At 52.6% G+C, this 14,141-nt stretch overlaps 1 protein-coding gene across 3 annotated transcripts in view; it reads left to right on the forward strand.

Annotated features, from left to right (window-relative positions):
• The window catches only part of Nfia (nuclear factor I A), a 319,159-nt gene that overhangs the window by 232,976 nt on the left and 72,042 nt on the right, over positions 1-14,141 (forward strand). For all 3 annotated transcript variants that reach the window (XM_004633954.2, XM_004633955.2, XM_023718269.1), the window contains exon 7: positions 11,037-11,165. In XM_004633954.2, the coding sequence (XP_004634011.1) occupies positions 11,037-11,165 (129 nt within the window). The remainder of the gene's footprint in view (positions 1-11,036; positions 11,166-14,141) is intronic.

The following is a 14,141-nucleotide window of genomic DNA, read 5'->3' on the forward strand; positions in this document are numbered from 1 at the left end:
ACTACAGATCAGGTACTTTTAGCAGAGACAAAGGTGGTACCGCAAGTGCCTCCGCTCCAGTCTGCGAGCACAATGTAGGTATTTCCTAGACTCAAGTAATGCTAAAATGCAATTAACAAAAATATATGTGCTTCTCTTTTGTCACCAGCATGTAGCTGAAACCAAAAACATAAAAGTGTTTTATCAGAAATAGCTATGTTGATTAAGCAGGCACCACAGGCCACATGTGGCCCAAGCTGTGGACATGTGCGTGCCAGGCACATGGAGATAGACACTTCTGTGTATATGGTGTGCAAGAGCGCCGAATCCTAGCCACTAGACCACCAGGGAGGCAGACATGTCTGTGCACACACCTGGGCTTTCATTCATGTCCAAAGTGATGCGGATAGAGGATACTGCTATTTGTGGCGACTTCCTTCTCTCGCCTGTTTTCATATTTTCCCAATGCCAGCACCTGTGTTTCAATGTCATATAACCACATGTCACACCATCAAATTATGTACAAACAAGGGTCTCTTCTCGGCCATCGGGGCAGTGGCAGGGCAGGTGAGTGCTGCAGCCCCAGAGGGAGGAGAGGAGTCGGGCCTGCAGGCCCTGGTCGAGGCTTTCCTGCCTGTGGTGACTCCCATCAGGGCCTGCGCTGCTCTCTGCGTGCCCTCGGACTTCAGGTATACCATGAACACGTCAGTTGATCAGACACAACCCCCTTCTTCCAGGGTTGGAGGCGTCGCCTCCTCCAGGATGACATGACAACACAGCCAGTGTGGACTGTTTCCTGAGGGCCGCTGGGCAGCGTCCCAGGTTCATAGAGGGGAGGAGCTCTCCTGCCTGAGTTGCGCACACCAGAAAAGTCGCCTTAGCCCCGAGCGGCCCTTACCTTGGGAAGATTGGACCGGCGGAGTAACCACTACGCGGGTTTGCGAGCCTAGTTCCTGCCGTATGTAGCTTGCTGTGTGCTGTTTCTGTCTCAGTGCTCAGGAACTGAGATCGTGGGCTTGCTCTGCAAAAGAAAGAATGATTGTGCCTCTTTCTAACTAATTAAAAAATCCCACAGAGCCTTAGGTCTTAGATACAGGTCTGCGGAGGAGCTCTGAGGGGCCCAGCACCTCCGTCCTCCCAGGAAGCTGGCTCACAGGTACAGAGCGCGAGTGCTCTGGGTTCCTTCAGGACACGCCGCAGGGCCCTGCTCCTGGTAGATTCGGCATCTCACTATTCTTTGGGAAGAAAGATCCCATCTCTGGAAATCTTCATCTTCTCCTGAGCAAGAGGTCATTCTTGAAATCTTCATTTACATAGCTGGAAAGACTCTGGCAGCGTTAGAAATGCCAGGACTGGCAGCCCCACGTCCCTGTCTAATCCAGAGTCCTCTGTCACGCAGAATTATTTCCGTGTTAGCCCGCCCAACCCAGAAGCCACTTAGCTATGCCTGGCTCGCAAGGATCCCTGGTGACTGAGGACTTGGTGCGGCCAGAACCCTTTACAGCCATCAGCTACATCCTGGCCCCAGGGGAAGAATGGCTCGTCCAGAGGCCGTGTGGTGGCGCCTGTGCCGGCCACTGCAGAAGCCACGCTGATGTTCTGCTGAGAGGGTACATGCATCAGGGTTGGAGCAGTGAGGGGTACTTGCGAATGCTCTTCAGGGCTGGTTAGCCTTTGATATTTATCACACCACGGTGGCGACACCTGCTTCCAATTTGAAGAGTTCTTTCTTCCAGAGAGTGATATTTTTTTTTTCTTCAGAAATTTTATCCTCAAAAGCTTTAACTAGTAATTTTTTTCTTTTGATGTGCTGGATATTTTTATGGGTTTGTCCATCAGCACCAGTGCCTTAACATGCCTCTAGTTTAAAAGGAAAAATCTTTGTAACACATAGTCCTTGTGCTAGGTCACATAAATTTTGGTCGTAGCCATACATTTGGGGATTTTTCCAGAGATATAATCTATCAAAAGTGTCATTAGCTGCCACTCAGACTGTGTGATAGTTGCTGCAGGTTGACTAACCCCAGAAACACAGACCCACTCTCCCTGTGGAAGAGTCCAGGAGTTGTTGGTCCGATTCAGTTAGGTCATATTTGGTTATCTTTCACCTTCGGGGCAGGCCTGGTGGCAGCTGTCATTTGAGCCTTAGTAAGTGGAGGGAAGAACCAGGGAGGAGGCCGTCTGTCAGTGCAGGCGCCGGGAGCAGCCCTGCGGGGCAGAGATGACTCGCCCTGCCGGGCTGGCGCTGGCTTTCTTGCTTCTGCCTGGTAGGAAGACCTTTCCTTGGAGGGTGCTAGTAACGTTCATCACCGAGTCTAAGATGCTTTGGAAGTGCTGTGCAGCTAGAAACCCATCTCGACTGGCCTGGGGGTGCTGTCTGCTTAAAATTGGATCCTTGTGTTGGGTTCCAAAATGAAAAAATGAGGTGTGAACGTGAAAGAGAAGTGTTAAATCATGACTCCAGTGAAAATGTCGGCCATGAGCAGTTTTTAGTTAACTAAAAACCAGGCTGTAGAACTTGGACCAATAATACAAGAAGGAGAAGGGTAAACCATTAGCTGAAGTCTGAAAGCATTATGGGGAGCCGCATTCTCCAGACATGAACGGGACACTTGACGAAGTCAGGGGGGCTCGTCATCTCTGCCAAGCATCACCCTGCGTCAGAGAAGTAATTTTTCATAAAATACTTCCAAAACATGAAGGCCATTAAGAAAACAGCACGGTTTTTGATAACAGCACTAATAAATAACCAGATCTACCATGTTGTCACAGCGACAGCGAGCAGAGACGTGCTGCTGATGCCCCGCGGTGTGGCGCGTCTCAGCACCAGGCACCTCTTCTCCATGCCCACAACTTCCGCCGTGTACAAAGCGCCTTTCTGACAGGCCGTCCCATGTCACCGGAGCGCATGCTTGCGCGGTGCTCTACTTCCAACAGCGAACGATGCCTGTGTTCGCACAGTGCACATCCGTGTGGCTCTTTCTCTGACGCTGTTTTGTCTACTTTGAGAGCTGCTCGTAGCACGGGCCTGCTGCACCCAGAAAGCCATGTGGGCTGCAGAGTGCCAGCATCGCGAAGTGTTCTTCAACGTGGGGTATTCTTGAGCTTCGAAATGGCCTCTGGGATCATCTATCAAAAATGAAGGCGTGTCTTCCTCTGAGGAGGGGGCTAGAAGCTTCCTGTATTAACCCGTAGCTGAGGAGAGAACCTCTTTCTGTGACAGATGTCATGCTCAAGTGGGAAATTGTGTGATCCTGCTCACACCCGCAGGCACTGCCGTTGGAAGCCGTGTTCTCTGGCTGCGTAGCTCCCAGCTTGAACGGTGAGCCACCAAGTGTGACAGAGCGCTGTCAGCCCGAGTCTTTGCATAGCTCTGGCTTCCCACCTTTGCAGCACCGCAGGCCTTTGAAGGCTGGAAGACAGGATTATGGACGGATGGCACGGTTTCACCACGTGGCAGGCGGAGGCCAGAGCTGCCTGGCTGTGGGGATGTCGGGAGGGCCGAGTCAAAGATCAGATGCTTTGCTGTGATCAGGGTGCATGAGAAAAGGCTGGCCAGACCCAGCGGATTCCAGCTGGCGAGCCTTTCCTGTGCTTGCTACTTGATTTCACACTTCAAACAATTTGAAGAGGCCTAAAATTATATTCTTTTTTCCTATGAAATGTTTCAATCAGCTTCAGATTATTGTACTTTAAATACCATGATGGGAGCTTTGCATATGTCCAAGGCATCCTGGTGTAAACAAGTCCCAAACACAGGACAGCGTTCTTCCAGAGCTAAGGTTACATGCCAAGGATGGCGTCCCCCAGGGACTTCAGACCAGGCAGGGTCACCTGCAACCCTAGAGAGCAGAGGAAAGCCTTCCGTGCAAGTCTAGATTTGCATAGTGCTTTTGCTTTGTTTGGGAAACTTAATTAAAAAGCTCAACATGAAAAACACTCAAAAGCAAGCTCACCCCTCACTGCCCAGCAGAGCCAGTGAGTTGCTTGACATCACAAGGACACATCTGAGGGACACACCCACCCTGGTTGTGGCTGCAAGTCACAGTGGCTCCTGGGCCCTCGGACTGAAGCTGGGCGGAGCTCCTCTAGGTTGAGGGGCCACAAAGGGCTGTGACTAGCTGCCGTCTTCAAAAGGGCAGATACAAACCAGACATGCTTTTACTTTTCTAGAATAATAAATGGAACCTGATGCCCCACTCTATTTATTTTTATGTGGTTTATTTTTCTCAGACTGTCCCTTCTCCCACTGTCCTGTGTGATGAGTGTGGGGACTTCCAGCACAGGACGGTGTGGAGTTGGCAGGGAGTGCCATCCCCGTGTGAGAATGTGGAGCAGCTTCCTTGAGGCAGGCCTGGGTATGCTTGAGGAGAAAGGAAAGCCTCCAAAAAGTTGAAAGTCTTTCCTTGGCCTGGAAACCAGTTTTATGTGACATTTGCCTTGTGTCTAGTCCTTATTCTCTCTGGCTGTAAATTTTCACTCATAAATGAGCATTTGGAGTACATTAGAGAATCCGTGGTTTCTTTTCTCTTGAATAATCCATATAATTTTTACTCCATATTCCCATTTAAAAAAAATTGAAGAAATCACTCATGTCACCCAGGCTTTTAAATGAACAAACTTAAATTCTTTATGGAGTGGTAATTCTTTGGGGTCCCTGTAACGCATCTTAAATGGCTGCATATAGAGTGAGAAAGACAAATCTGAGAAGTTCTATGAACTTTCATTTTATCCTTTCCATCATAAAAATGATTTTAAACCATTTCTATTCACTGAGAAAGGATAAAAGCCTGAACAGTCTGATGTTTCGCCTCTTCATTGTTGGGTGTGTTCGTCACAGTGCGTGGCCTGAGAGAGGCCTGATGGGCTTCACGTTAGGACACAGATGGGGGACGGGCGGCCCCATGACCCCCGCGTTGCAGCAGGTGCTCTTGCACGTGGCACGCACGTGTGCAAATGTGGCCTTTCCTCCGTGCCACATGTGGTCCCTGCAGTCACTGGGGGAGCTGGGCGGCTCTGGGAAGTCCTGCTCTTGAGCTGGGGAGGTGCTGGAGTGAGGCGACCTCCGCACCCAGAGGTCGTGCATCCCAGGATGAATCTGCTGGCCGCGGGTGGCCCAGAACACGGTCCTGGTCCTGCTCCTCGGCTCTCACGCTGGGCTTGAGAAGCAGTGCCGGGATTTCTGCTGGAGCCATTCATCTGGCGGACACGAGTCCTCCCACTCAGACCCAGAGGTGGCACCCTGCAGCCAGGGGCTCATCTGTCTGCAGCTGCACAGCAGTGGCAGCCTCGATGTCCCGAGTCTGTACACAGTGCTCCCTCCAGCTGTCATGTTGGTGTGGAGGAGCCAGAGTTGCTCTGGCCAGCTCCACAGAGGAAGGCGCATGAGCAGCAACCTGTCGGGGAGGGGGCGCACACCAGGGTATCGGGGCGCACCGGCCTCTTCACAGCTGGCCTTGGTCATGATTTTCTAAGTGCCTGTGATACTTATCGGTTAAGGCTCTGATTTAAAATTACAGCTGATGCATTCAGCATTTCATTGAAATCCAAAGTGACCACTCCTGAGACCAGAGAAAAGCTTTGATACACAGGACAGACGACTCCTGGAATATCTCAGAGCTGCTTCCAGAGCAACTCAAAGAACCCTCCTTTGTTTGGTGGGTTTTTTTCCTTTGGAAACCCAAATGAGAAAGTTTATCTATAATACACTTTCTTGACATAAATGGCACACTGGCCAGCACAGCAAGGAGACTACATGGGGGCACACATCCTTGCAAAGCGACAAGCCCTGGGATCTGCACTGCATGCCTGGAGTCACCACCCTGTGACTCACATGTGCCACACCCCTCCCTGCCTCCTCTCTGTCCGCTGAAGATGGAGCCCTTCTGCCCTGCCCTGCCCTGCCCTGCCCTGCCCTGCCCTGCCCTGCCCTGCCCACAGCTGCAGTCCTAGGTTCGGTTCTGGAGGTTCCAGGACCTCTTGTGTCCCTCTCCCCGTGCTGTTCATGCAATGCCACCCTGCCTGACACCCAGGGTCTGTCTCTCCTGAGCCTGGTCAGCTTCTGGGCACTTGCTCTGCCCTCGGGGCTATATGTAAGACTGTATGCATGTATGTGACAAGTTGCCAGGCCCTGCATCTGAAATGTGTAATGTCTAACAAGTCGCTGGACCCCTGATCTGGGGTGCCTCGCTGTGGGGGCATAGGTGCAAGGCAAAAGAGCACAGAAGGGCTCCAGACACACCTGTGGCAGTTTCAGTAGGTGTCTGAAGCGGATGGGTGTGCTGTGTGCTTGCACCTTCGGCCTCCCCTGGGCTGTTCGAGGGTGGGGACTTGGCCACCGGTGGACCTGGGGTGAAAGTCACACCAGCAGCTCAGTGCGCATGTGTGCAGGGCAGCCAGATGGTGAGGACTCGCCACGGTAGGGCCCTAACTTGGGCAGTGACGCTGTCCCCAAGGCCTCGAGCCGTCTGAGCAGCACGGACCCAAGGTTGGTTCTGGACTCGTCCCTGTACCTTCCCAGCCACATTTGCACCTGTCGCCCCAATGGCCTGTCCCCAGGTTTCACCTCCCAGATGCTCCCTGCCCCCTGGGGGGAGGTGCATCTGATGCAGCCTCTGGCCTGCTGTAGCAGTCCCCACTGGCCATTCTCACAGGATGAAAAGTTGGTAAATAACTCCGAGGAAAGGCACGCAGCCCCTGGCTGGCCAGCATGTCCTGTGTGAAAGCCCCGCGTGCTCGTCCTAGGCTGCGGCATGGTCGCGCCCAGCAAGCCCTCCTGCCCTCTCCGCATAATGTCCCAGATCTTGAAGGAGCTGCTCTCCAGAGCAGCACTAACTGTAATCCCAAGCTCATGTGAACCAAGTCACAGCCCTAAGGCTAACCCTAAAACTTGATGTTAGACCTAACCCTACCCCAACCCCAACCTCGATCCTCACCCTGACCTGACCCTGAAACTACCCCGAGCCAGCTGACAGCTTCCCAGGCTGTGTGGACGCTTCCCTCAGTCCGCACTGTTGATTCCTGGTTTGGCAAGTGTCGTCATTTGGGGCCAGGAAAAATTTAAAATTAACTCCTTTTGTTCTGTTTCTTCTTTTTAATTTCTGTGACAGGCTGTAGCAAAAGGTTACCTAAAAGAAACCTTGCCTTTTGACGGGAGACCTGGAGAATTCATGTGGATTTTTAAATATGCAATCTATTTTTCTTGGCCAAATCAGAGGAAAACTGACGTTTTCAAGGTGTCCATCTGTCGATAGCCCTTTTCTGAGAAGGCGGCCTAGCATTTTCTCTGGGTGCAGGGGGCCCATGGAGGGCGGGTCAGGTGAGACCACAGAAGGCCCTGCAGTTCTGGGGAAGTCACTGCAGCAGGTACTGCTGGCCTCAAGAGGCCAGCTGAGAATCTCTCCTTAGTTCCTGCGGCTTCTGGCAGCCAGATTCTGCTTACCTCCCACTTAGCAACGGACTGTCTCCGTCCTGTGGGTCGGGGTCCTGGGGGCCAGGGTTTCCACCCCATTAGTTTTGCCTGCTAAACACAACGTGGAGCGACCTTAGTGGCTGAGAAATTCATGAAGTCTATACACTTCGGAAACCAGTGGCAAAGATACCCATTCTTGTCCTCTTTCCTTCCCTGTCTCTCACAGAGCTGGGGGCCTCGCCAGGGCTAGCAGGTGTGAGATGACGTCTCTCCCACCGTAGATCCCTGTCCTTGCCATGCCTGGGGTCAGAGCGCCCCACTGCAACAAGACATGCAGACCCTGCCTCGCGTCCTGTAGAGTTCTCTATTATTCTGTACTGAACTTCGAAGTAACACTTTATTTCTGCCAGAAGAGCAGCATTGCTTATCTATAGCCTCCTTTTCTTTCTTTAAAACCATGCTTTAAAGTTTGATTCAGTCATTGAGAAACAGCCAGTCGTTAAATAATACATTAACTGTATGACAGTTGGGCCTAGATAATTGGCAACAAGAACTTTTAATGAATTTATTTTGAAAGTTTGTACAGAAACCAAATTTGATTTCAAAACTAAAAGCAAAGATTCATATCCTCTAGCTTTGGACATGGAGCAGTTTACTAGCATTTTGAAATTTTATCTGGCCAATTAAGTATACAAAGCAAATTAACCAAAACATACATAATGCATGTAGAGAAAATATTAGAGTATATAATAAGGAAGTGTGCTCAATAGGAGTCTTTAAAAATTGAAAGCACAAGAGTAATTTTGAGATTCATGACAGCCCCGGGGCTCCTGTTCCTTGGTGGTGATAACTTCAGAAGACGGGACAGCTTGGCTTGTTGCTGGTGCAGGCTGAGAGTATCCTCTAGCTCCTCTCCCAGCACGATTGCGCCTGATATTTGTCGTTGCCGGAATTGCATGCACAACTCCTCTCTTAAAGGGTAGATGGTGGATTCGATCATGTTGGCTTTTCTGCTATACCCAGAATGGCAGGGCAAGCATGAACGTTTCAAAGAAGTAACTTTATCTTGAGCCCAGCCATTTGTTTCCTCAGTAGGGTTAGATCAGACACTGTCTTTCTTCAATGACTTCATTGTTTAAAGGAAAAACCTCTGTAATCTTCAAAGTTTTGACATTTTCCATTTTCCATTCTGTTACTGCCTCTTTCATGACACATGATTCAGGCATTTAGCTTAGTTTAAATTAGTGGATTGGTTGGCAGCTAAAAATTGGTTTGTGCAAGAGGTTTGAATAACTGGAGAGATTTGCCTACACGTTTAGCATTTATTCTCTAATTTTCCTTTTGGGGTTTCTTCCCTACGTAATCGCTTGGTGATACCTAGGTGACTGGCAGTGAGCTCTGCGTCTCTCACTGTGTGTGAATGCTGGCATGGTGTCACTCCTGCCTGCACATGTGATAGCAGCCACCTGCTCGGGATGAGTCTTTATTTCAAGTCACAGACCTTCTTCCACAAGGCCTCAGGGACAGAGGCACCCAGACGGCATAAAATCCTGCAGCGCTCCACGCTGTGCTCGCGCCCGACCGCGCAAGCGTGCGTGCTGACCAGCTTGCAGGCTGTCTCCTTCTTGGGGTCAGAACCCACGTGTGTCAGGCCCACAGGCGTGCTGGCGAAGCCACAGAGCACTGAGATCTCCACAAGCTGTGTCTGGGCCTGTGGTAAGCATCTCACACACAGAGGGGCAGAGCAGACATGACCAGTGACCTTGTGGGATCTTCAGTAACATCACAACGTCACTGGGGCATGGCACAAGAAAATCCTCACGTGATCACAGCATGGCAAGGACGTGTTTCGACGCTACCCAGACATACTCGGTGTCCGGCCATCCGCCCCGGGACAGGACCCGCGCGCACATGTAACAGCTGCTCACTGGTCAGCATTTTATCTCTTATTTCTCCAGCCTCCAAACAGTCCTCTAGTCATAGGCAGAAAGTGCCACAGAGAGCTGCGTGGGCGGGCACGGCCTTTAGCTCCTTCCAGAACTGCCCGGTTCTGCACTGGAAACCTGCGAGAGCTGGACTGTGTGCTGCATAGTGGTGATCTGGGGCACTGCTGGTGCTTCCCGCCGACTCGTTCCTGTTCCCTGGTGCCTGCTGGCCTCCCAAGCCTGCAGGCATGGCCAGCGGGGCCCCGGGCCCGCACATCCGCAGTGACACCCGCACTTCTTCCCAAGCCATTTCCTAAGCAGCAGACCGAGGCTGGGAAAGCCTTGAGCACAAAATAAAGGTGTTTTTAAAACACCAGCGTGTACCATATTTCCTTAACAGAAAAATAAGATACACTTACCACAGAAAAGCCACGTGGACAGACGCACCCCCAGAGTGCCGCAGGCTCTGGCCTGCTCTCTGTGTAGTGCAGCCCCAGCCCTGCCTGTGCACCGCTTGTCCAGGTCCTGTAGCTGCTCTCAGTTCGGTGGACATGGGCATGCACATCAGCGTCCACCACAGCCCAGGCCTCCTCTGCAAGGTCCCCAGGGTGGCTTGTCCCCAGGGACTGGACACTCTGGGGTGTTTTTATTTTTATCTTTTTTTTCTATTAAATAATTTATTGAACAAACGAAAGAGTTGCCACTGTTGAAGCCATTTCTGTGTTAAAAGCGCTAATTTAAAATGTGGGCAAAGTGCTCTGGCGCTGAGGGAAGGTATCTGGCAGAACACGGGGACGCTCGTGGGTCTTCCTGAGGTCAGAAGTCACACACACAGCTTTGGCGAAATTCTGGAGAAACCGAGCCCAGGTTAGCTTCCTGCGCCTAATAAGGGCCTGGCATGCCTGCTCATGGAGAGAGGTGGCGCTGTCCCAGCTGCAGAAGCCGGGTCCCTCCCCGTGCAGACTCGTTGCTGGTGTGTGTGCGCGTGTAACTTACCTCCTTCCCTCTTATCCCCTCCCCCACACCTTGGTCCCTTCTGTTCACAAAAGATCTGTCTCCCTGAGTCCTGTATCTTTAATGTTTTTCTTATATGTTGGGCTTCTCGTAAAAGAGAAATCATGTGATACTTGAGCTCATGTGTGATTTATTTGCTTAGTGTCATGGTCTCCATCCCTTCTACGAATGCCTCGGTTCTGCCCTTTATGACAGCATAGAGCTCCTTTGGCATAAATACCACCCTTCCTTTACCCAGTCTTCTGTGTGTGGGCACCTGGTGGCTTCCTAGGTGTGGCTGGTGTACTTCAGGGCACATGAGTGTGTGTGGGCCCTCCTCTATTGGGCTGCAGGGCACAGAGGGCAGGAGCAAGGGGCTGAACAGTAGAGCAGGAGGAGAGGGCAGGTCAACAGCCCTCCAGGGCCACCACCCAGCACCAGGGCTTGTGCTGGCCCGTCCCTAAGGGTATCACTTCCCCAGAGCCGCGAATGTGCAAGCCCCAGAGGAGGATCAGGACCCAGGTGTACTGTGGGGCTGAATCGGCATCAGCCCCAGGCGAGCGTCCAAGCACACCGCCGTCCCCTGCCTGTTTCCTGACAGGTGCACAGCCCTAAGCAGCTCCCACTCCCGCGGAGCCAGTCCACCACTGTGCAGTGCTCTAATGTTGCCCTTCAGGTCACACATACCGTTATCCGTGAACTGAAGTGCCGTGGTTTCTTCTTGCCAGGAATGCCGTCTCCAACCGCGCTGAAGAAGTCAGAGAAGTCGGGGTTCAGCAGCCCCTCTCCCTCGCAGACCTCCTCTCTGGGGACAGCGTTCACGCAGCACCACCGCCCGGTCATCACGGGCCCCCGAGGTGAGCACTGCAGGGGGAGCCGGGACCACAGAGCAAGCACCTGCGCCGCCCTGTGGGGCAGCCAGGGTCTCGGTAGGCAGAGGCCTCGTGCTCACCCCTCCCCTGGAGCAGAAGGGGCCAAACTGGTCTGCTGCTCGTGGGCTTAGCAGAGGGGTCCGATGCAGGGACACAGAATCAACCCCAGTCTGCAGGTGTGGTGTGCGTGCCTGCATGTGCGTGTGTTTGTGCTCACACACATGTGGTGCTGGTGGGTGCTTCTGTGCGGTGGCCACCGTTTTAGAGTCAGAGTTATCTGTTCCCTCTGGCCCTGACCCCTTCCCGGGAAGGCGGATTCAGCCTGTGGCCTTGTGCTGAGGCTTTGTCAGGAGTAGACGAATATTGGGCATCTCTACCCATGCCTCTTGGCGCTGGGGGCCAGTTGGGCTGATTTGCATTATTTTCGTCTCCCGAGCCGTTAACTTTATTATTAAAATATGTCAATAAGAAATACAATTTGTATTCACATTAAAGAGAAGACTTAAACCCCAAGAGAATGTCAGCAAGTCACTTGATTTGATCTTACAGCAAAAAGGAAATACTAGTTTGCTTGCACCCTCCTATGATAGGAGCAGAAATAACTGGGACCTGTGTACCTTCTTGTGTCAGGTTCTGCCTTGGTCCTCTGGCCTGCATAGGTCCTCTGGCCTGCTTACGTCCTCCGCCCTGCCTAGGTCCTCCGCCCTGCATAGGTCCTCCAGCCTGCCTAGGTCCTCCGGCCGGCTTAGGTCCTCCAGCCTGCTTAGGTCCTCCGGCCTGCCTAGGTCCTCCGGCCTGCCTAGGTCCTCCGACCTTCTTAGGTCCTCCGGCCTGCTTAGGTCCTCTACCCTGCTTAGGTCCTCCGGCCGGCTCAGGTCCTCCGGCCTGCCTAGGTCCTCCGGCTGGCTCAGGTCCTCCGCCCTGCTTAGGTCCTCCGGCCTGCCTAGGTCCTCCGACCTTCTTAGGTCCTCCGGCCTGCCTAGGTCCTCTGGCCCGCTTGGGTCTGCCAGCCCAGTTAGGTGGCTCTGTCATGGGCCAGCCTCTGCCACCACATCTTGGAGAGTTAAGATCTCTGGTGGACTCTGACGCACCCCTGGGGAAGTAGGGGTTTCTGGCATTAACCTCAATGTCAGTCCCACAGATCTGAACCCCTTCCTGTGTAATGAAGGAAATAGATGCTCCTGGGAGAGGAGAAGCGCTCTGACCCTCTGTGCAGCTTCTAGGTCAGGATGTGGAAATCTCACTCGCTTCCTCTTTAAACACCCGCGATCAGTGCACAAACTTTCTCCAGATCCCGCATGATTTCACATGCATGTGTAGTGAATACAGAGATACCTATGTAAATGAGTGTGTGTCTGTGTACAGTGGTGAACGTCCACATGCGATTGGACGAGCTGGGTTCAGAGGGAGCAGAATTAGGACGTCACCCTGCTCATTAACATTTTGGGGGGCCCTTCTCGGGATGCCTTCAGGGCAGGTCTGGTTTGGCTTGAGGATGAGGGGGTGGAGCCACAGCACCCAGAGCCCGACTGCTCTGTTTCAGCAGGCACTCGAACACCTGAGCTAATGGGCCGGCAGGCCCGCTCATTAACATTCACTGCACACCAGAGCTGTGGTGGGGCCAGAGATGCAGAACCCTTTTCCTCAGCACATTTCGGAGCGTGGGGAGGAGAGGAGAGGCTGTCCTTGTCTCTGTGGGGCTAGCGCATTGGGGTGCTGAGTGAGAGTTAAAGCGCAGGAGCTCGGGAGGGCCGGGCTGCGCGAGTCCTCCGTGCACCCTGCTGCCCCGGCTGCCCCGCCCATCTGTGTTTTACCCATCCCTCTCCAGGCCCAGCTCAACATAGCATCCTGGGGACAGGACCCAAGTCTGAACACGACACTCGGCTGTGTGTCGCATGCTTGTGGCCTGCAGATAATGTCAGACCATCTTTACTGAACTCGCGTTGTAACGTGGGGTGGGCACAGGGCTATCCCTTGCGCGGCGCCAGTGCTCACAGAGCTGAGGGTCTGGAGCCTCCCCAGACTTGGGTTCTCAGACCAGGGGTGCCCAGCCTGTGCTGCCTGACTGGCACTTGCTGTCCTGCTGCACCCTGTCACCTGGGCATGTGCCACAGGGTCTTGTCTCCTAGTTAGAGCACATGTCTTCCCTGAGGTGGACTCGGGAAGGCAAGTGTCACGCACACCTGTGCCCCAGCCCAGCAGGGGGTATGGGTTAAATGATGAAATAGCAGTTATGTTGCATGTAAAGGTACACGAGAAGCTCTCTGCTATGCCAGCCACATGTGCCCTGGTAGTTCTGTCTGTTCCAGGAGAGAGAATGGGGTAGGCATGGGGCCTTGGGAAGTCTGCAGAAGCCCGGAGGATTAAGGGAGGTTTCGATACTCAAAGCCAAGGCTTGTCTTAGTTCCTGCTGTTTTGACCACTTCCCATTTATACTGAAAAGGCACGGGCCTGTGGCTTCTTACATCTCATCCCCTTTCTGACAATGGCTGTCTTTGTGGCTTGGAGAAGTTACTTAACCCCGGCCTCAGTGTGGCCGTCTGCGCCATGGGAACAAGGCTTTGCGACATGCTTCTCTGTGTGGTCGGAGTGACAGAAAGTGTTAAACTGTGCTGCAGTGTCCTTGGGGTGAGGAAGCTATTAAACCTCAGCAAACCACATGCCCCACTGGCCCTGCCCCTGGGCACACTGAGCGGGCCAAGATGGGGTGGTATGGTGCATGCCTGTAATCCCAGTGCTGGGAGGCTGAAAACATGGATCACTACGAGTCTGAGCTGCATAGTGAGACCCTGGACCAAATACATTAAGTAAATAAATAAACTTCAGCAAAGGCATTTGTGTCGACATTACTATGTTTAGTAGACACTATCATCTGAGACTGGGCTTTGAAAGACTTTCTTTTAGCATTACTTAAAATTGTGACCAGCATGAAGTGTTTAATCATGACAGTTTATCTTATTC

This window comes from Octodon degus, unplaced genomic scaffold (assembly GCF_000260255.1).
Source record: "Octodon degus isolate 3935 unplaced genomic scaffold, OctDeg1.0 scaffold00057, whole genome shotgun sequence".
NCBI classification, from domain to species: Eukaryota; Metazoa; Chordata; class Mammalia; order Rodentia; family Octodontidae; genus Octodon; species Octodon degus.